Source organism: Falco biarmicus, chromosome 5 (genome assembly GCF_023638135.1).
Source record: "Falco biarmicus isolate bFalBia1 chromosome 5, bFalBia1.pri, whole genome shotgun sequence".
Lineage (NCBI taxonomy): Eukaryota > Metazoa > Chordata > Aves > Falconiformes > Falconidae > Falco > Falco biarmicus.
The window spans coordinates 63,085,894-63,107,904 of record NC_079292.1 but is presented as its reverse complement, the minus strand read 5'-3'; the positions used below and the strand labels follow the sequence as shown (position 1 = coordinate 63,107,904).

Below are 22,011 nucleotides of genomic sequence, written 5' to 3'. Positions count from 1 at the left end.
TTAGGTAAATGTATGAGTATAGTCAAAACAGGATGAAAGCATATCTTTCTATTCAGGCCAAAAGCAGTCTTCTGAGCCAATCTTTCATCAAACTTACATTGGCTATTTATTTACTGACTTTGCAGCACTTTTTTTTTTTTTAATACTGAAGTATTAAACACTGCAGACAAACAACACTTACAGGCAAGAAAGGACTATCTATTCCCAGGGCTCTCTTCCTTATTTGAAGAACATGTTTTATTACTGTGTAAAATAAGTGAAATCTTAAGGATGATAAATATTTTTTTCCTGTTTAAATACAGTATTGCTTTCTTATCTAATCCTGTCTTTAGCTGACTGCATTATGAGTAGGTGTGATACCTGTGGAGTGGACAGGCAGTTCATGCTGGTCTTTGCTGGTCCCGACCTTTGATTCCTGTTGATTTGTTGCTTTTTAAGGGAAGTTCAACTTATCCTACTCCTTTGGGCATATGCTGTGGGGATATTTTTTCTGAAGCTTGCTCAGCCTAATAGCACGGGTTTTCAACAGTTGCTCACTCCTAACCTCTGAAACTGTTACTTATCAGTAGCAGATTGCTTGCTTTGTTTACAGTTTTCTCCTTTTTCCCTATTCTTGACATATAATGGACTGTCATGTCCTTTAATTCCTGCCTTCCCCAGTCTCCTTTTATTAGGAGAAGACTAATTAGTTTGTCACTTGTTCTGAAATTGATATAGGCTCAGATCACAACATTCAAGTTGGCTTTCTCAGATACTTGAGCAATTAGAGTTCAGACCCACTATTTTGCTTTTTTTTCATGTCTTTACCCACATTTGGAGATAATTCACCTGCTCATGAACAAAAGTCCCTTTGAACCATCTGATGACAGAGGAACCCCTTCAGGTCTATGCTGACAACACAGTGAGGTGATTTACATGTACCTACCCCGAAGCCTAGATGTTCAGCACTGAGCAATCAGGGCAGATGTGACACAGCAGTATATGGTAGTTTGAGTGGTTGTCATGTATCATGCCTAAGATCTGTGTAGGCTAGCTGAGCGTCCTCTTTCAAAGGTGGCCAGCAGCAGAAGTCAAAAGACTAGCATAATAGCAAGACAGACAGTGGCAGTAATCTTCCTTGTGACTTACCTGCCCAGCCTCCAGCAGCCCATGCTGTGATCACTTCCAGTGCCAGAGGCTGCATCTGGGCATCATTTCTCCCAATAGCTCCATTGGCTACAAATCAGTTCCCACCACCCCCACCCCCTTTTTAATCCTTTCTATTAACTATTATGCAAGCAGGTGACTTTTTTCATGGATGAGCTTTCTCAGATGTGATACAAAACTTATGTTTGGTGCTAGTGAAGTTCATTCTTCTTTAGTGAGAGTAGTAAGTGTAATATACGTGGGTATTATTATATGAATCCTTGCAAACCTCTGCTCTTCATTTTAAGTCTTTTAAAAGTAGTATTGTCATCTCAATAATAGTAGGACTAATTCTTTTTTAGCTATTCATTCAGATAGCTTAATCCATTTACCTGCCTTTATGTTTATATTTGAACTTAAACATATGAAAGGTTTTTTCCTTTCTTCATTTTTTTTATATATAATGATGATATTCTTATCTAGCACAATGCTAACGACCTTTTTTTAAGGCGTCTTAGCAGGACTCACCATTCCCACAGCAAGGCCTACAAAATGGATCATGTGAGCATTCCTCATCTGGTTCAGCTCAGAAGCTAATCCATTTTAGTTTATGTATCAATGTGGACTTTTTTAAAACTATGCAGGCTGACCTGGCACTGAAGCAGACGATGAGTGCTCACAAGGGCTCTCCACCAGCTCCATTTCAATGGTGGTAATCTCCAATAGATGGGGGATGGTGAACAGCTGATGGGGTAGTAGCATCTTCAATTGATGCAGCTGTTTTTGTAGTAGTTCTCTGACCAAAGCCTGAAAGGTTCTTTTCTGTCTTTACAAAATTGCCTGGTGATAAACTCCAGTAGATTTGTTCTAAATTTGTGCCCCCCCCCCCGACCATACACTGTATAATGTTCATTCTGCAAGAGTAAAACCTCCATGGGAAGGATGTTTGGAGATGATGCGCTCCTTAGCACTGACAGTGTGTTACAGCTATAAATCTTACGGATCATAAGTGAAAAATGAGTCGGCAGGTCTTATTTTAGTTTCTAGTGAGAATTCTTCTTTGTTTATATAGCAACCACATAACTTGGCACCATTTGTTGTAAATAGTTGATAGCAAATTGTTGGCTGGTCTGAGCTTTAGGAAGGGAACAGTGTGTTATACAGGTGCTGGGGAAGCACTGTGCTGTGCATGCTGTGCTCCTGACCACGACCAAGGGACGCTGCAGATCACTTGTCAGTGCTGCTGGCTTTTTGTCAGTATTAAACTCATCATGCTTAAAAGAAAAAGGAAAGAGGAGGGATGTAAAATTCTTGTCTTCGTACTGCATGGCTTGCTCCCAGCTCTCTGGCATAAAGAGTGCTCCCTACTTTGAGCACACCTGGCCACTGCTCGTTTTTATGTTGATTTACCTGTTTCTGAAGGCTCAGTGATAGCTAAGGGGGCTCCATTTAGCCCCATGGACACATACGCAGCAACAGATATATACAGTGACCAGGAAGCAGCTATCCTGCAGCAAAAGAAAAGGTTTGTTGATCATTGTTAATTATTTACTCCTGCCAGTCTCCTCTCACTGGTGTTAAGCAATAGAAACTAAAATAACTACATTCCTTACTGAAATAATGTCCCATTCTTCTTCTTTTCCTTTCACGCTTGCTCTTGCAGAAAAGGGTTTGGGGAAATAAGTAGTAAAAACAAGAACTGTCTTGCGCTGTTCTCCCCTGCTAGATTAATTGTAAGTTGAAGATACACAAGATACTCTTCTTTTCCCTTTTCAAGGCAATTGCAAAGGACAGTTTCCCCATTTCCTTTTCCATTTTCAGTATGCGCATTTAGATGAAGCTAAAACTGCACTCTTGCACTTTTTATGCAGCTTTCCTAAAATAATTCTGAATAATTTAACAATGGCTCAGAAACATTCCAGTTTAACCAGTCATTGACCTTCAGTCACATTTTAATATCATCAGGACTAGACTGGTGTTTCATCAGTTCCAAAGAAGCTTTATTGTAGCAGAGGCAATGCTGATATCATTAAAGTTGCCCAATGTCTTCAATTACAATGTTTACCTTTCAGTAGATTACCAAACTTCAACTGCTTCAATTAGTATTTTCAATTTAGAATTTTTCAGTCAAAATGGTCTCGCTATTTCAGAGCAGAAGCCTAGGGAGAAGATAAGGTTATTTATTCATTGTGGGGAAAAATAAACCCACAGTGTTTCTTTTGACTTTGTCTTTGTTCCCTCTAGCATAAGGTCTGGATATAAAAACTGCTTTGAAAATCTGACCAAACTTCTTAAGTTTATAAGCTGATGAAGAATCTCAGTAAACAAACTCAACAAAAATTATTAAATAACAAGGAAACTCACTTGCTAGTATCGCTCTCTGGTGACAGGGCTCTACAGATCACTAACTTTTTCTACACATTGTCATGTGACCTTTATGTCTAAAGGTTGAAAACACTGAGTTTGTGACTGGTTCATTCACAGGAAAGGGTTTTTTAAAAAATGTATAATATGAAAACATTTCAGGACATTATTTTCTTTATGAATGTTACATTTGCAAAAAGCAATTAGAGATCCTGTGGGAAAAAATAGTATAAGATTACAAGCTAAAGAGTTAGACCTATTTTTGCGTATGCTTTAGGATACAAAGATTGCACTCAGATTTTCGAAAGATTAAAAAAAATTTTTTCAAACCTTTTAACACTTTATTCTGCTCATTTATTTCCTCCTCATATAATTGTAATCAACTGCAGTAGGAATAGATGGCATGCTATATTGCCAGCATATCAAGAATAAAAAAATATATATAACTTACATGGCCCTTAATATTTTAAAAATTTGATTAGGAAGTGTGTAGAAGTTAGAAGTTTCATGTTGTGGCTGATTTTGAAGAGTCAAATGCTGAAATAAAAATAACAAGTTGATCAGAATATTTTGTTTCAGTTACAGCTTCTAATGCAAAGTCAAAGTTGTTTCAAATTGCAAAGTAAAATTATTTTGTTCCAAAACCATATATATCAAGATAGGGAAAAAGTTGGACATTTTCTCCATTTTTTTTTTCTTCCAGAAATCTTGGAAAAACAAATTTATTTTGCAATATTTCTGGTTTTTCTCAACCATGAGGCTTTATTTACATTTCTCTAAGCAGCACTGGTTTTATTTTATTTAATGTTTGAGTTTTCAGAGGGATTGCCCCCTCCTTAACTGATGTTTCACCACGTCAGATTAGACGTTCTCTGGATGGCCCAGCCTTGGTTTTTACCTCCTCAGTGGTCAAGTGGGGCAGCTTTCATTTCCTCACTTTTTTCAGCTGTTCCCGTGGTGCTGGTGGGAGCTTTTATATTATGTTGGCAATGCACAGTCAGTTTTGGCTGTAAGAACTTAGGCTGGTCCCAGGGTTAAGATTTATTCTAAGTAAAAATTTCAGCAGGGTTTTAGGCACGTTGCAGAGGGTTATTTTTTCAGGTTCAAGACCCATTTTATTTTTCAGGCTGTAGGATGCTGGGGGGATTCAGGATGGACCTCAGATGTGGGAGAAGCAGCTGTGTGGATGTAAAATGAGTTCTTGTGATGTGGGGGTGTGTGCTGCACTGGTCAGCACTGATGGTTGGAAACTACAACCCCTTCCTTTCCCCCTCTCCCACCCACCAGTAAAGTTGGGCTTGGAAGTGCAGATACTGATAACTTGTGAAAACGCTAGGTGCGTGCAATCGAGTGTGATGTGCATGCCGAGTATGGGTGCAGCCTGGCTACTTCACCAATGCATGTTCTGCTACAGAGTAAGCATCTTTTCTCCTTCAGGTGGGAAGTCTGAGCAGGCAGGACTACGGCAACCTCCACCTGAGTTCACCATTACTTTTCCATGTGTTGAGGGGAAGATACTCAGTGAAAGGCCACGGGTGTTTCATTCTCATGGCTGGCACGTGCTCTTTCCCTGGACACCTGATGAAAGAGAATCTAAATCCCAAATACCGCTCTGTCCTAGTGTGCATTTGCTGACTTCCAGCTTCTCTACACCTGGAATGCTAGCGCTGACTTTTGGGGCAACATGAGGAGGGGAGAATTCAGGATCTGACCCATCCCTCTAGTTGCATGTCCTGGAACAGTAAAATTGAAGCAGTGGGGTGGTGGAACAGGCCCTCCAAATGCTGCATTGCCTGGAGGAAGCCTGTTTTGCAAGAAAGGGATCAGTGAGCTGTGGGGTGTGGGCTTCAGCCCATGGAGTTTTTGGTTGTTTTAAAAATTTTATCTTATCCTAGAACTCTTAAGATGAGAAGATACGGTGATGTGGTTTACGCTTCATAATCCACACTGCTTGCTATTACAAGCCTAATACATTTGAGAGTGCAAAAGTAGCTGATACTGTTAATTTATTTTGAATGAGGTACTTGCTGATACTCAAAGGAGCATTTTAGCTGCTCTCCTTGAAGAAATCAAATAAGAGCAATGTGAGGAACAGTCTGGTTACAGGTTGTTTGGGAAGTGAGGCTGTTCTACTGAAATTGCAAGCTCCAGGGAACTCATGGTAAGTCCTGTAATATTATCTGTACGCAATAGGACATTATTATTGTTGAAATTATCTTATGACAAACACTTAATTCGAGATGTGCTCAAATTAATTTGTGAGAGTCAAATGAACAAAAGCTATTTCATATAGGCATGTTTTGACATGCTTTGATAAATTGGGATTTATTTTTTTACTTGATTGAAACCAGACAAATAACCACATATATGAAATCTTGGAAGACAAAATTCTGAAAGTGTGCTGTGCAACTACTTAAAAAAGTTTTATAGCCTAGCTCTTCTTGAGGGACAAATAAATGAGGAATGAAAGCAGCTACTACTATCAGGAAAATGCATTAGTGTTTTGACAGATAGATGTGCAGATCTTAATACACAAAGTTTGTTTTTTTCCCTGATGTGTAAATACGCTCTTAATGTAATTAGAAACAATTGTGAAGTAGCAGGCAGGGAATTCAAATTCTTCAGTTAAGCGGATATTACAAATGTGATTTGTTGACAGCTTGTCATGCTGCCATTACAGCTGACCTGGCATTTTCTTTCTGAACAACTTTTCGAAGGAAAACTAGCATAAAAAGAGACATATTTGGCCAGGGAATGCTCTGTCTCTGACTAGCAGCAGATGCTTACAGAAAGAGCAGAACAGGGCAAGTGCAGAATGATACTTCCTATAGAATAGCCCCCTAACATCTGACTGTCCATGGCTGACTTCCTGAGCTAGAGGTTGCATCCATGTTTTTAATTTTTAATAGCCCTTTTATTCCAGTAGTTTGACTTAAATAGCATCTTGAAACTGTTTGTATTTTTTAAAACCATGCGGAGTCTTCACAAGCAAACTTTTATTTGCTTTGTTTGAGATTGTTTTCAAATTTTCGTTTTGGCATTGGGGGAAGAAAAGGTGAAATACTTTTTCCATGAGTTGTTGGAGATCATGGATTTGAAGTAATCATTCCAAATGTTCTTGTTTCAAATTAGATACATGACAGTTTGAAATATATTTTGTATATCAGGATGTTGTCACACAGGAAATGGAATATTAGGCAACAACTTTTAGGTGCTACATGGGAACTCAGAAGACCAATATAAACCCTTTGAAGAGACTCAGCTTTTGGTCATAGCTTACTACTTACTCACTTGTTTGCTTTTAGTGTTTCTCAGTGCTTTGAGATTTTAAGCTAGACTGGCCTGTTTATAATTTTATTTCTATATTACAACCTCTGAGTGAAACAGGTCAAACCAAAATTGTCAATAAAATATGAAAAACATGAAAAAAATGACTTTTTTTATACATACTCTGCTCTGAAGGAAAGTTTTGAATACAAGTAATCTTTTTAAAATAAGCCATTGGTACACCACCCCTTTACCTGGCTAGCTTGCCTCTGACAGTAATTAGAAGCATTTAACCCCCATTTGAGGAGCTTAATTTGAAAGTACAAATTAAAAACTCTTGCTCAGCCGTACCTAGTGCTTGGAAGTGCCTTGAGTACCTTGGAGCTGGTGACTTCAACATCAAGGTTTCTTGGGCACCTGCAATTCTTTTTCTAAGTCATAAGTCCTTTGATCCCCAAGTGCTTAGACGTTTTGAGACCTACCTCATGCCCAATCTAGGAGACCTATGAATATGATATTTCAAGAGGAGATGGACCTCACAGGTACCTCTGAAACTAGCTGGTGGTTTAGGCTCTGAAGAAAATGTTCCTTCAAGTCACAACAGAAAGTTGTGGAACTGGGCCTCTTCAGTACAGTCCCCAGTCAAAAGGGGAGCTGCCCAGAGCACAAGAGAAAGGTCATCACACATTTTCCTGCTGGAAATCGTTCCAAGGCACTAATTTTTCTGGGAAGTGCCCTACCTAGCAACCTGTAAGTGATGCTTGGGGAAGATGTACTTGCAGCCTTATGTGTTGAAGCTATTCCATATTCCATGCAGTCTTTGGTATTCGTAGTAGAGAAGTTAGTGAACCTCTGCAGCCTAGAAGGGCAGCCATCTGGTTCAGGGAGACCAAGGTTGCAGATATTACTACAAAATATTACTCATGTATTTTTAATTATAGTCTTGTGTATGCAGACCTTGGAGAGGAACTGGGACTGAAGCCCTTTTCGCAAGGGGAATGAATGCTCTTGAGTCCAGTCCCATTCACTAAGTATTCCCTGGAAAGGACAGGAGGGTTTAGGACTATCCCCCCCTGCACCTTCCCCTGCTGTGATAGTTCTTTCCTTCTTTGTTATTCTTATTTCCTTACTTTTCTTCACATCCTTACCCACAGGAAGGAATTACAACTTTTTTTTTCCCGTGTGTGAGTTTGGTTCCCTTAGTGATAGTGTGCAAGGGAGTTACCCCCATGACTTCCTTCACTTTTCAGTTGAAGGAAAGGGAGTAATCCTGATCACAGCTGTAGTGGCCTCTCTTATGGAGTACATTGTTATAAAACGTCCACGAGAAGGGAGGTGTGAAACTCTTCCTGCATCACTGTCATGGCAGCTTGGGCAACTCTGGCCTCAGCTTTGGTGAATTCTCTTCTGAGGTATCTAACTCGCATATCTAAACATACACAAGGCATTTCGGTCAGGATTATGACACTGGTCAGCAGCCTAGAGGACAGGCAGTGGGAGGCTGGGTAGTACTTACAATGTCTCTTGGTATTCTTCAGAATCTCAAAGGGTGCTGCAGATTATGGAATATGATGTTCCTGCGTAACAGAAGGATCTAGCCCAAGTTCTTATGGACACTGCCTGCCATCTTATGTATGCTGATGACTGAAAGCATGGGAATATATCTGTAGCCAAAGTCACTGGGAACTGTTTTTTTCCAAAATCTCCTTACAATCTGTAAAAGGAACCTTCTGGTCCTCAACCTCTCCTGTAGGAAAAGTGTGCTTAGAGAGTCTTTTAATATTATTATGACTTTATCCAACATTAAAAAGTCCAGTTACATCAGCTGGAAAGTAGATTTAAACATTATGTTTAAAAACTGCTTCTCATTACAGCAGAATCTGCATATAGAACACATGTTGTCTAGTACAACTCGGATTTGTCTAGAATGCCAAAACTCCTAATTAATTAACAGTAAATACTTTTTTCTTTGGTTTGATTGTTTTGATCCCAAATACGCAAACTGACCTCCATATGCAAACTGATGAAGGTGTGGACTTAATTTTGATCTTGCTTACACCAACAAATGGAATGATGTGTGACTTGCATCAGTCTGGGTCAGACTGCAGGAGGCCATATGTGTTTATTTTAGCATTTATGAATGGTTATATTTACCTCATTGCAATGACTCGCTTTGGTTTCTGTTGACAAAACCATGACTTAAGAGAATGTTTGCAAAGACAAGAACAGATGTTTCCAGGCTGCTTGCCACAGAGAGGAAAAAAAGACAGTATTTACTTGTAAGCTGGTGTTGGCTGTACCATTTTTCCAATGAGTAATGATGAACAGTAGCCATTAGTCAGTTGCTGAAGATCCTGATTTGACAACAGAAGAATGGGCTTGGAGATGCCTTTTTGTATAATCTGATCCATACAGTAGAGTAGAAGGCAATTGCTGTAATCACTGAAACCACTTCTACCTTCTAACACTCTTTTGAAGTATTTTAATGACCAAGGAGAACCTAAAAGCTTAATGAAGCAGTGCATGGATATTTTCTCCCCTTCCTTGCAAGCACGTTGGTTTCCTATGAAGCTAAAAACTTTTACTAGACACTTTCATGAAACTGAAAAGCAACATTAAGCTTTTTGGAGTTAGTTTAGTGCTTTTCTTTTTCCATCTGCAGCCATAAGAACACCTCCTAAATCATAGATGTTAAATTCAAACTTGTTTTAAATGGACTTTTATAGAGGAGAAAGAAGTGTAGTAGACTATCACCAGGGTTAATGATGATCTGGGTAGGTTTTGGGGAAAGCATTTGTGAAGAAATATCTGTCCACGTAGTTTTAATGGGCAAGGAAGGACTGACTTCAGTCACCTGGGAGCAGCAGTGTAGGGTGTGCGGCACTTGAAGATTTGGATACGAAGTTTTGGGAAGACCGATGAAGAGTGATCTTACTTTTGGAGAGACAACACCTGCATTTAGTGATTGCCTCTGGTGTTATATGGGTGGGAGGCTCCTTGCAGGCAGAGCAGAGAGGTGGGAGTGATGCAGTGGTCTCCCACACTGGGGCACAGCACCCAGTGGGCAATGCCACCCTTTGCCCTCCATGAAGGCTGTGATCTTTGCATAAGGAGTTGAGTGTTGCTCCAATACGATGATATTTTGTGAAGAGAGAAGTGATACACATTTTGAAGAGATGTGGTTATTATATCTGTGTAAGCAAGAACCTGCTAGATGTTAATGATGAACTACAGCATATATGGCATAAACAAGCTCTGTTATGTTTCTAAAAACATGCAACACAGTGCTCTCCTCATTCAACCAGAAGCCACTACACTTTTGAATGTCATGAGTGTGGGGAGAGCTGAGCATGACTTTTCCTCTTGCAAAACACCAAGCAGGTTTGAAGGAATTCATAGTACTAGCTTACCAACAGGGGATTTTTAAAACTAATATGTGGAGGCATCTTCTGCGTTCCTGCTTTCATGATCCACTTACTGCAGGCTGTGTAAGATGTATTCCTGGAGATATGTCAGACGGTTTTGTCTGTTACTTTTCTTTATTGCAAGCGTAACGTTGATTTGTAAGTGTCATGCCACTGCTGCTGGCTGGATGAAATACCATATGAGCAGTTCATGGGTTTACTGGTTCCACCTGCTGGCTGAGCTGGTGATGGTGACCTGTCAATCAAGTGGGGTTGAGCAAGTAATCTTATGGAATGATCTTATGACTAATTCCTGCCTGAGGTATGTATGAGGATAGTCTTGTCTTTGTGCTGCAAACTTTCTCTCTGTTTTTTCATTAAATTTAATTTCATTAAATTCAATTTTTAAATGTGGTTTCTTAAGCAATATGGCAATACCTAATCCCAAGTCCATTTTTAGCAAGAGAAGGACAGCAATCCTCTTTGAAAATAAGAAGATAAACAAATTAACCCACTGTTGTGCCAGTGCTGCTGCCTGGTGATCACTTCTGGAGCTCACCCAGGGAAAGAAAGCCTAGACCTGTTCCCTACACATCTATTGCAGATACTGCATCGCATACGTGAGGGCTAGGAGAAGGACAACCCCTTGCACTTGGAATATACCCCCAAAATTTCCCGTAACAGGGAAGAGGGTGGGGGTGGGAGTGGGAGAAACCCAGAGCTCGACTTAACCCTTGATACTGCAATGTCCATGAGTACAGAAGAAAGACTAGTGGGTGAGAAGAGCAAATGGCTCTCATTAGCATGGGTTTAGGGCTGAGACTAGGGCTAGAGTTCAGGGAAGAGTGGGCATGGATTTCCAGTTGAAGCCGGATCCTGCAAAGCCTGCAGGACTAGAAGAAAGCAGAGGACTTACCTAGCAAACACCATTTGCCTTCATGCTTGACTAATAATGGCAGTATTAGTGTTGGAGTTACTGTTAGGATTTGGGATCTTGGGTGCTCTAGAGCTTAGTTCCTTGTTTGAATCTCACCAGGCTTTCAGTGCTGAGGATTGGTTCCAGCAGAAGCAAATCTTTTTTGATTGGTTTTGTTAGCACTTGGCTATGATTATATCTAAGTTTAAGGTAAGACAGTTTCTGAGATCCTGTTACAGAGTTTCATTTCTTGCTGTGTTGTCCAAGCACATGGAGTAGATCAGCAGCTGGTTCTGTGGAGGTGAATGGCTTATATTGTAGGTTTCAGAGCTGTAGGTTTTTAAAGGTCTTTAGAGTACCTAAAGGGCACCTCTAAAGAGATACCCATCCAGGATACTTTAAGACTGCTTGGCTGCATTAACTTTCTTCTGCTGGTTGCAAACCTTCATCCCTCATTTTTTACCGAAGGAATAAGAGGAAGTTTCAGAGGGAACATCGTGGTGCTACTACCCTTCCTCTTGCTCCAGGCAGTCATCACTGGCTGCCAGAGGCTCAGTCCAGCCTGCTAGTGACACACGCAGAAAAGCAAATGATTTATGAATCATACAAGGCTACAGTTATACTCCAGAATAAAAGAGGGACAGGATATTAGTGCATGAGTAGGTCCTACAGCTGTCCATATTGAAATGCTTCTTAGCATGGTTTTGTCCTGCATTGATTAGTTGCCCCCAGGCATGGTCACGGAACAGTTCAAGAGGTGAACATGCACCATGACTTTAAGCAGTTTGGACATGGCAAATCTTCTTGGGAAAGTGATTCAGCCTCAGAGGCAGGAGGTATTCTGTACCGCTTGGCCTCAGAGCCAGAGAAGAGTCTGGTTTGCCTGAATTATTTAGTAATACACAGCAAGCCAAATGGACTCGGGAACAGACAAGTCAGTAAGTGGGTCTGAAGGATCAGCTTAAGGAACAGCTCAATGGGAGGGAATTCCTGAATCAATTGCAAAGATGCTGCCCATCTGCAAACATAATTTTGTTTTCTGTTTTAAAAGCACTGGTGTTTCAAAGGATTTGTTTGGAAGGAATTCCCTCCAATTTTCTTTGGTTTTTTTCTGATGGCATGCCTGTGATTGTGAGGACTCAGTAGCACTTGCAGGTATGCTGCAGCAGATTACCATGCTGCCAGTAGTTGTCATGCAGCACTACTGTACCACGGTCAGAAATGGTTGATTACACAGCAGAAGGAAGCGCAGAGCAGTTGTTGAGTATTTAGATAATGCTAGATGGAATATGAGTATGATTGCATTTGACTTAAAAGCAACCTCCTCCCCCACCTAAAAACCAAAATACCACCCCTGAAAATATTACAGCTGCCTCCCATGGTAATTTTTTTGCTGATTTTTTTTTTTTTTTTAATAGGCTCAAGAATTCTCAGATACAGCTAGTACTTTGTCCGTTCGGAAAGAGGTGACACTTCATCTTTCACTAAGAGACTTCAGGCTCATTCTCATACCAAATCCATTTTCCTGTAACACCAAATCCTGTAACATAGGTTATGCAATTAAGAGGAAAGTGTTTGCAGAAACGATAAGGAAAACCTGATAAATGAAATGTGCTGCACACTGTCAGTCATGCTGATGCTATTCCAATAAACACAAACATGTTTTTGTGTACCCAGTTTAAAGAGACAGAGTAAGATAATTTATTGCCAAAATTGTCTTTCCTTCCTTGCAGCATTTGTATGTATATAATATTATACACACCAAAAATATGATGAGAGCATTACTGACATAGTAGAGGGCTAAAAAGGCAATACTATAGTTAGTGTTGTAGTTATAGTGTTATAGTTAACAGGCTTTTTGTTCAGTAACTGGACCCCTCTCTGTGAATGCATTATATACAGTCTTTGTGCAATTAGGAGCATTTTTAGGGTGAATGTTTGGTTATAGGAAGGGGTTTGCTTTCAAGACAAATGCAGTCAGATTTATATCAGATTTGTTATTATGTAAGTGGAGCTTTGCCTTACAGAGGAGATTTGTCTTGCAGAGTGCACAGACTGGGCAGCCTTCAATTTAGGAGTAAGTGCAAAATACTTTTACAAGTGTTGCCCTATAATTCTGTCCATGTCCGTCCCCTCCCCTACCCCCTCCGTCCCCCCCCTTTCTTTTTCTGTACACTATTCAAACCTTGCTTGGAAGACAAAATCAGTCATTTCCCTGTGGGAACTGTTATTCTGCTCTTTCACTGTAGTTTCTGAGTGCCTCAGAAATGTTAATGTATTGTTAGCAGTTCTGAGGAGGTGATGCGATATCTCCACTTTATAAATCAGGAGCGAAGGCTGGTGGCTGAAGCACAGGTCCAAGAGTGTTTGCTAATTTGGGGGCCCCGTTAAATGACCTGATTTCTTGGACTAATGCATTTCATGTTATTAAGGCACATTCCCTCTTGTTGATTTCAGTGGCATTAGTGAGTGCTCAGGAGCTCTGCAATCTGGGCCTCAGGGCTTGAAACTGAAGACCAAAGATATAAAGAATACTTCTTTGGTGACCAGCTGAGTCAAGATTTAGTGTGAAGAGCTTCTCTGCTAGCACATAAGGACTATGAAGCAGAGGCTAGCGTATAGTACTTTCTCCAAGGATGATGCTCATTTCCAGTTGTCCGGAGCCGCCTCTGATTTTACTATGCCTTTGAGTATCTGTAACAAATGAGGCAGCGCTCCAGTGAGTGATGGTCTCTCTAGCTGCAGTTCGGATCCTCAGAAGAGATACCTACTGACAAGTTAGAAAACAGATCATTTATTTAAAGAGGATACTCAGAAAACAGTTCAAACCACTTCAGCTCTGACAGCCTATCCCAAGTTTTCCTTGTTATGCATGGAATAGTGTAGTCTATGTATACATATACATTAAAAATGTGCTCATATTTTATCTTACAGTAGCCATTTGAAGAGAGTACCTGAGTCAGTCTCTTCCTTTGGCTTAATATCCTGCTATGTACTCTTCTGCTTGAAAACAGCTCATCTTTGCTCAAAACTGGTCTGTAGCATCAGATCAGTGACATTAGTTTACTGCACTGGGTGGTGGTGCTGAGAATGTAAAACTATCCCATTAGCCTGTTTGCAATGTAAAATAAGCTTATGCAGTGTAGTGAGATTCTGGCAAGTGTAAAGGAAAAAGGTGTTAAGGAGAGCTGGCAGCTCCTTAAAGAAAAGATATTAAGTGCAAACTTCCACTGAAGAGCAAAGTTAAGGAAGTGCAGTAGAAGACCAGCATAGCTAAATTACCAGCTCTTCATAGCCCCTGAAGAGAAGGGTTTTTTTAGAGTGGGAGGTAGGTCAGATTTCCAAGAACATGGATAAAAAAATAGCATATAGGGACAATAAATTCAGAAGTCTTGTGGCACAAAATGAGATTAAGGTACTGAGAGGTGTATAACAGTTGGTAAGAACTCATTTTTCATGTCCATTAGTAATGAAAGAAAGACTGAAAGAACATGCTAGAGGGTGAAAGGTATCAACAGATGGCATTGGGAAGGTCAAAGTGGATACTGTTGCTACTGATAACGTGGGGGACTGTACTGCCACTGCTACCCCGACTGAAGATGACTTCGAAAGTGTTTGGGAACAGCCCACTGTTGGAAGGGAAGCATGGGCTGGGAGGATCCCAGAGGTGGCTTCTTTGCAAGTTATTCTGTACTTTTGTTAATGGGTTAGATGATGGCACTGAGTGTGATAATTTATACAAAAGGCATTAAACTGGTAAGGATGGAAGACGCCATGAAAGACAGGGCTACAATTCAAGGTGATCTTGATCAGTTGGAGAAGTAATTGTAAAAAGAATGGTCACCGTTCAACAAGGACATGTTCTAACCAACTTTAATGGTAAAGGCTGGGGAACAACTTCCTAGGGATTAATTATTTGTAAAAAAATCTGAGACTTTCAGGGAACCAGCCAGTACATGAGTGGACATTGTCATGCTGTGGCATGTAGTATTCTGGGGTGAATAGGGAGGAATGTAGCCTGCAGAACATATAAAAAGAAAAAAGTCTTCCTTGTCTGGAGTACCATATCAAGTTACAGTGACTAAAGCTTGAGAAAAATGTAAATCAGCAAGACTATGCAAAGGGATAGGGACAAGACTGAACAAACAGTCCCAGATAGCATGACTAATACACAGATATTGAGTGAATTGGTGTTATTTGGGGTAGACAGCAGCAATATGATTGGTGGTTGTTAGAGCCTTCTGGGTATATGGGCTGCCGCAAAGAGGGAGAGAAAACCTGTTTTCTGTGCCTGCGATAGCACAAAGACTAAAGACCATAAGTTCCAGCAAGAGAGGTGGTGCTACCGTAGTGAGAGTAGTCCAACACTGAAGAGTTTGTGTGTGGAGGTTATTGAATCTCCACTGTTGGAAGCCTTCAAGAACAATTAGGAAACATCCTCTGGCAATAATATAAGTTGTAGAAGATTCTGCTATGGGGCTGGACATCTCCTGACACCTCTTCGAGGTGTAATTGTGTGCTTTCTGACACGCTTCCTCTTTCATCTTTTTTATCCTTTTACTCCTTGGTGGATATTATGTTCTCTGGATAGGGAATTCTTAGTTGGAGGGGGGATTAAAATTTAGCAAATCCATAAGCAGTCATCTAGGTATGGAACTTCATAGGGCAGTGCTTTAAACTACTATGTTTGACCAACTGCTGAAGCTGTGAGAGTCCCACGCCACAACTTCATTGTGAGAGTGTTCCTTATAGACAGAGTAAGGACTGGGACTTGCTTTCTAATCAACATATTTTCTGAAGACTTTTAAAATGCATGTAACAGTCTGACATACCAGCTGTCACCAGAAATCATGTCCCCCACGACACCCGCGTGCGGTGCGTTGGCACTCATGTCACACAGAGAGGGAGTGTTGACAGGTTCTCTTGCTAGTCACCTTAGCAAGGGAGGAAAGAAGCCAGGGTTCAGCAAAGGAGAACTGGCAATCGCAGGAGAGCACCAGGAACAGCAGAACCAGAACAATCTGAGCAAGGAGTTACTGGACTGGCCCGGGGCCTTTACAAGCCCAAGAGGAAATGCGTGCAGCAAAAGATAAATTTTCTCCAGCCTCATCCATGTTTTCTTGGTGTTTGGGAGTGATTTGAACATCTCTCATCATGGACAGCAGTGCAATGCCATTCATGGCCAATTGTTTCCAAGTTCCAGAGCCTTGAGTAGCTCTAGTTGCATTTGTGTTAAAACTGAATCATGTTTTCTTTTGACTTAGAAGCCGAACTTGATTTCCAAGCCAATGCTTGACAGCATCCTTTGTCTTCGTGATGACAGATGGAAGTATGTGCGGAGCCTCCTGACCCCAGCCTTCAGTGATACCAAACTGAAAGAGGTAAGGTGTAGACAGTGATGCTTTCATAATTTGGAAGACATGATTGTTTTCTTTTGTGCAAGCATCTGCTTTATATAGGTCCATATTAAGGACAGGTAAAATCTGCTACTTTGTGCCAATTTATTTAGACCTAAAGAGCATGCACAGTAAAGCGTACATGTGGTGTGGTCCATTTCATAGACTGGTGAAAATCAGAATAGCTCATCTGAGAATGTGATCCTCCGTCTTTCTCTATGTAAGCTAGTTTGTCCATAAAAGCGTAACAAACTCAGAAGGAACCCTTACACCTTCCTCCCCCACACCCTGTAAGGAGTAAGCTAAAGTACAGGAAAGGTTATTGCTCCCAGTTGGAACATAGCTTTTCATGATTTGCAGAGTCAGCAGCTCTCATGTTAGCACGGGAACTGCTGTCAGTCTGTTTTCATTTCTCCATCTCCTTCCTCCCCCCTCCTCCTTTTATTTTTTAATCCTTTCATATAATAAAATAAGTCACTGGAACAGAATGTCATTGCCAGATAAATACCTCTGACTGAAAATAAATGTCTCCATGCTGGCCTGCTGCTAATTTCCTATAAATGTCTCAGCATTTACTTAGCCATGGGAACCCATTACCCGGTAACAAAGTCCTATTCCAGTGACACGATATCTCTTAATTAAACGCAGATAAATGATTGACTGGTAAAGTCTTCTTTCAAGGGGGGGGGGGGGGGGGGGCGGCGGGGAGCGGACCCCACACAACAAAAAACCACCTCTTCCTTTATGTATTTCTTCTGCAAGGGAACCATGCTTCACTCCGGTGCCCAGTCCTGGATTGTAAAATTTTCCACTGGGCAGACGCTTGTGTTGTTTTGACATGCCGCTGTCGAAATCCACAGTAACATCTAAATGTGTCTGGCTCTCCCAGCTCTATAGACAGCGGTCGCTTAGCAACGCCGGCTGTCACCTCCTTATTATGGTAAATTCTAATTGGCCGCCAGCCTGGCGGAGATGCTGATTAATCACGACTGACAATGCCATTGGTTATGCGCCCCGACATTTGCTCTGTCACCGGCTCCATCATGAAATTTTAGCAAGGTGAGGATGTTTAAGTATGCAAGTGATTAGTTGCTCATGGCATGGTGGGGAGAGGAGAGTTTTACATTTTCCTAGCGGAAATTAATCTGCCTTACTGCAGGTCATCGGCTTTTTGCTGGCGGACTAACAAAAGATAAAACTGTGCTCCCCTCAATTTGCGGAGAGCAACCTCTGCTGGCACCAGCCGGGCAGACTTGACTGAGGAGAGCGGTGAGGGTGAGCAGGTGGAAGCCCTGGTCATCTTGCTCTGGGGCTGGGCATGCCAGGGTTTGACCGATTAAACTGAGGTGGGAGGAGTTCATGGTGCTCACTTTGCACTGTTTGGTGGTGGAGCTGCAATGCTGGAGTGGTGGTAGGAGTTAAAATGGAGAGCTGGCTAGTGCCTGGTAGATATCTTGCATGCAAAACCTGAGATCTTTATTTTTAGCCTGATAATCACCTTTCCCTGTGCTGCTTCTTCCAAACTTTGTGGAAGGGCTGCAATTGTGCGTGGGCTCAGGGTGACCTGCAAATGGTTCCTTTCTTCTCCCAGTCTACAAAAAGTGGGAAAACAAGGAAGTGAGGAAGGTCTTCGAAAGGCCCAACTTTGTTCCTCTGTCCTATGTCTTCACCAGAAGACAATCCATCCCTACGCAGAAAGACACTTGCAGTAAGTCCTTGTGAGATTAAGAACCTCTTTTGAACAGGTGCATTCCTCATCTGTGCGTTTTGTTTTCTACCCAAATACGTGAACAGTCCTGGGATTTGAAGTGAATGCAACTTAAGTCCTTGCCCATGTGCTTCTCTTGCTGTTGCTTAATTTAGAAGCCAAACCAACACTTCTTAAAGAAAATCAATGCTTGTTAATTATGATCTCACTTTTTAACTCTCCCGTATTCAGTACTCTCTCAGAACCTCTACAGCAGCATGGAAATAAAAATACCGTATTCTAGTATTGGCCATACTACAGAGTATTCAGAGTTAAGTAGAAGAAATCCTGTTTATAATGAACTCTTTCTCTCTACCTCAAAGGAGTTACCAATAAGCTAGTTTTGTATTAATTTATTGTGTAGGAACCTGGGTATGTTGTTTCATACATATTTATAAATACTGCTAGACACATTCTTCATTTCTTCTCCTAAGACATTGATTCCTTTGCCACAGAGATCTGAGCTGTGAAAACCCCCCACACCAAAGTCTTCCTCTGTTCACTCTGGATGTCTGCTTTGCCTTCATTCCCCTATACAGACTCCCCAGTGATGCTGGAGAGACTGCATACCTCACGAGTGGCTTTGGACAGTGGTTCCCCTTCAGCACTGCAGCCCCGTATGCCACTCCGAACATAGATTAGTCTGCCTGGATGCTCTGAGAGAACAGGGCGCTATTAGCCTGTGACAGAGCAACAGATGTTAACAACTCCTTGTGCTCCCCATAGCAATCACTTCAGATAAAGGATGCATAGAGGGTCGGAGGGTTGAGTGTAGGTTCCTGATACCTCCATTTCAGAAACACAGGAATCTACTGCTAAGCTAAAGGGACAACTTCAGCACTAGTAAAGAACAAGAAGCCAGTCATCTGCTGTTTGGCCTGGCTGCTGGAGGACACAATCCAAGACAAAGCTAATACATGTTGCTAAGGTTTGACCCGCAGTACCCCACAGGGGCACCTAGCTGCTTGGCTGGGGACAGAATGGCACTTTGCCATTGTCTCTCCAAGGAAGTGGTGTAGTGTCATGAGAAGTTCACTAAGCTTGAGGAATTTCCCCTTAGTTTGGCAAAAAACTCCAAGAGCCAGTCACCAAATGAGGAAAAGTTGATCCCAGAAACGTTGACGTTTGCAAAATTGCGAGCAATTAACTGAAACTATAGGTTATAGAGCTATTGGGCAGCCAGTGTAGTGATTGCTGCATGCACACAGTGTTGTTTTCCTTACATTTCTCAAGATTTTCTGGCATCTTCTCCAGCTTTCTCACTCTCCTGAATTTCTCTTTAAAAGCTGTGCATGGTTTCATGGTTGCTTTTATGGATTTCTGTTCATTGTGTGTTCTCCCTTTTTAATTTTCATTTTCTAATGAGTATATAAAGATTAGTAAAGCAGTCCACTCCAACTGAAGGAAGGTTTGGCTCCAAATAACTTTGAATTCAAATACTGTAGTGGTGAGCATAGTATGAATCAGTGGACTTCTAAGCTTGATCCTGCAGTAATATTTGGTAGCATCCCACATGAGATGCCACTGGAGTTGGTAGCAGTTCTGATAATAATCTATTTTCAGTGAGAACCCTAAATGGACTTCGTAGTACCATTGCTGTGGGAGCAGTGAAAATGAGAAAGGAGAGACGGGAGACAGGAGACCCCAAGAAGTTTCACTTCCCACTCGGTCATTGACTGCCTATGGGTGATCTGGCAGAAGCTACTTAAATTCTCTGTGAATGAAAAGACTTTCATCTGTTAAATGAGAATAAGAGCAACCACTGAAAGCTGATCCAAGATGTAATTCATGAGGAATTGGTGAAGTAATATACCTGGAGGCCCTTAAGTAAAAGATGCATTTTGTGGTGTTCCTTTTGTGCTCTCCTCAACTATTATGCATTGAAACAAGCGAATATGTTAGTCATCTTGCAGTACCAATCTTGATTCCCTATTTAGTATTTCTTATTTTGTTCCTCTTCTTATTGCCGTGGTGCCTGTGATGATCCTGCAGTTCTGGACCCCTTGTCAGTCTTGATAAATAGCTTTGCTCTCTTTTACAGTCAACACCAGCAGAAAACCTATTGATTTTTATTTATTCTGATGGTGCTGCAGTAGACTTGTCATCTCCTATCAGTATACTGGGAATCCTCTCCTCCATTAACCAACCATTAAAACAAAACAGAACACAAAAATTAAGGAAGAGAGCACAGCATAATGTAGCATTGTCCTAAATAACCTGCAGAGTGGAGTTCGTGTTGAGGCATTTTCTTTTAAACAAAGGGAGACGCAACGAAGAACTTGTGATAATATGGCAGAACCGTGTATGCAAATCCTTCAGTGTCACTCTCAAGCCTGTAGACCTTCCAGGCCCCACTAGGACATGAGACCTGACAGTCCAGCTTCTGAGGTTTCCTTGATTTGCTCCTACTCTGCTTGTGCACATGGGTCAGAGGCGTTTTGAAAGGGTCTCTGGAAATTGCTGTTGTTACTCAGCAAAGCAAGTGCGCTCACCTGAGACAAAGCAAATCACTAATGTAAAAGCTGGTACGTGAAACGTTGCGTATCCTTGAGCCACAAGTTAGTGTCTGGTTGAATTGTTCACTTTGCAAAGTTGTGCCCGTGAATAGCAGGGCCCCACTGTGAGGTGATGGAAACGAATCCTCTCACAAACATCTTCCTGACGCTCTGCTCTTTTCCTGGTTTTAGTCAGGGATTTGAAATCAGGTAGAGAAGCAATTCTTGTGTTAGGGATATATCCTTTTTCCTTCTTCTTCATTTATATTTCTTTCCATTTGTGAGATGAGGTCCAGCATGACTTCTGTACTGTGCACGAATAGTAAAGTCTCCAGTGTGTCTGTCTACAGAGAATATGAACCAGCATTCTATTTTGTAGATTGGGTGCTAATAATAAGGGTAATAATAATAGCGAATGCTGAGGACCACATCTAACTAGAGGAATGTGACTCTGATGCCTTTGAACAGTGCAAACATCCCCATGCACTGTGCGTACGCAGAATCAGAAACTAATTGTTGTTATGTGCCAAATAGCATATTGGCAAGATTTATATAGCAAAGCCCCTGGCATCATGAAAACCCTAACCCCAAATGCTCTTCTTTGGCAGAAAGAAAGAAATTTGGACTCTGGGCTACTCTTGCTATTAGATAACTGGCAGATCAAATATTTACAGGGACCATATTGTTTAGATTTTTCTTCATCCTGTTACTCTCAGCCAATCTGAACACAGAGCAGCTGGGGTTTGTTTACCCACCAAGAACGGAATCTCAGGCAGGTTATGAAGCTTTTATGTTCTGACTGGCAAATGAGAATGTATAGGAAGTTACCGATACCCAAGGCAGTGCAGATCAACATGTCTGTTTCTGTGCTGGTTTTCAAAGTTTGGTATAGTTCACCTCCCCCAACACTACTTTGTTTTTCTTGACAATTGAACAAAGAGTTGAAAGTGTTAAGGGACTTGAGAGTGTTTCAGTCTGTGGTCTTTGTAGTTAGCAATCTTGGACTAATTTATGTCCCTCAGGGGAATAAAAACCCAAACCCAGGATTCCCGAGTAGATATCCCCCGTAGCTTTCATATGCAAATAATTGTCTCATTGATATGACTTTGTCCTATCATGCTAACAATAAATCAAATCCATGTGCCCCCGTCCCCATTTTCCTGGTTAGATTTACTAATAAAAATATCTTATGGCTAGAAATGAATTGCAATGGTATTCTGAAAGGCTGGTGGAATGTGGAAAGTGCAGAGGTGCTGTGAGATGCCTTAACTAGGTATATGTGCCACAGCCATATCTA

General features: G+C 41.2%; 1 protein-coding gene across 3 annotated transcripts in view; it reads left to right on the top strand.

Annotated features, from left to right (window-relative positions):
- TBXAS1 (thromboxane A synthase 1) overlaps nucleotides 1–22,011 on the top strand; it is a 230,966-nt gene that overhangs the window by 112,889 nt on the left and 96,066 nt on the right. For all 3 annotated transcript variants that reach the window (XM_056342010.1, XM_056342008.1, XM_056342009.1), the window contains one exon: nucleotides 16,341–16,457. In XM_056342010.1, the coding sequence (XP_056197985.1) occupies nucleotides 16,341–16,457 (117 nt within the window). The remainder of the gene's footprint in view (nucleotides 1–16,340; nucleotides 16,458–22,011) is intronic.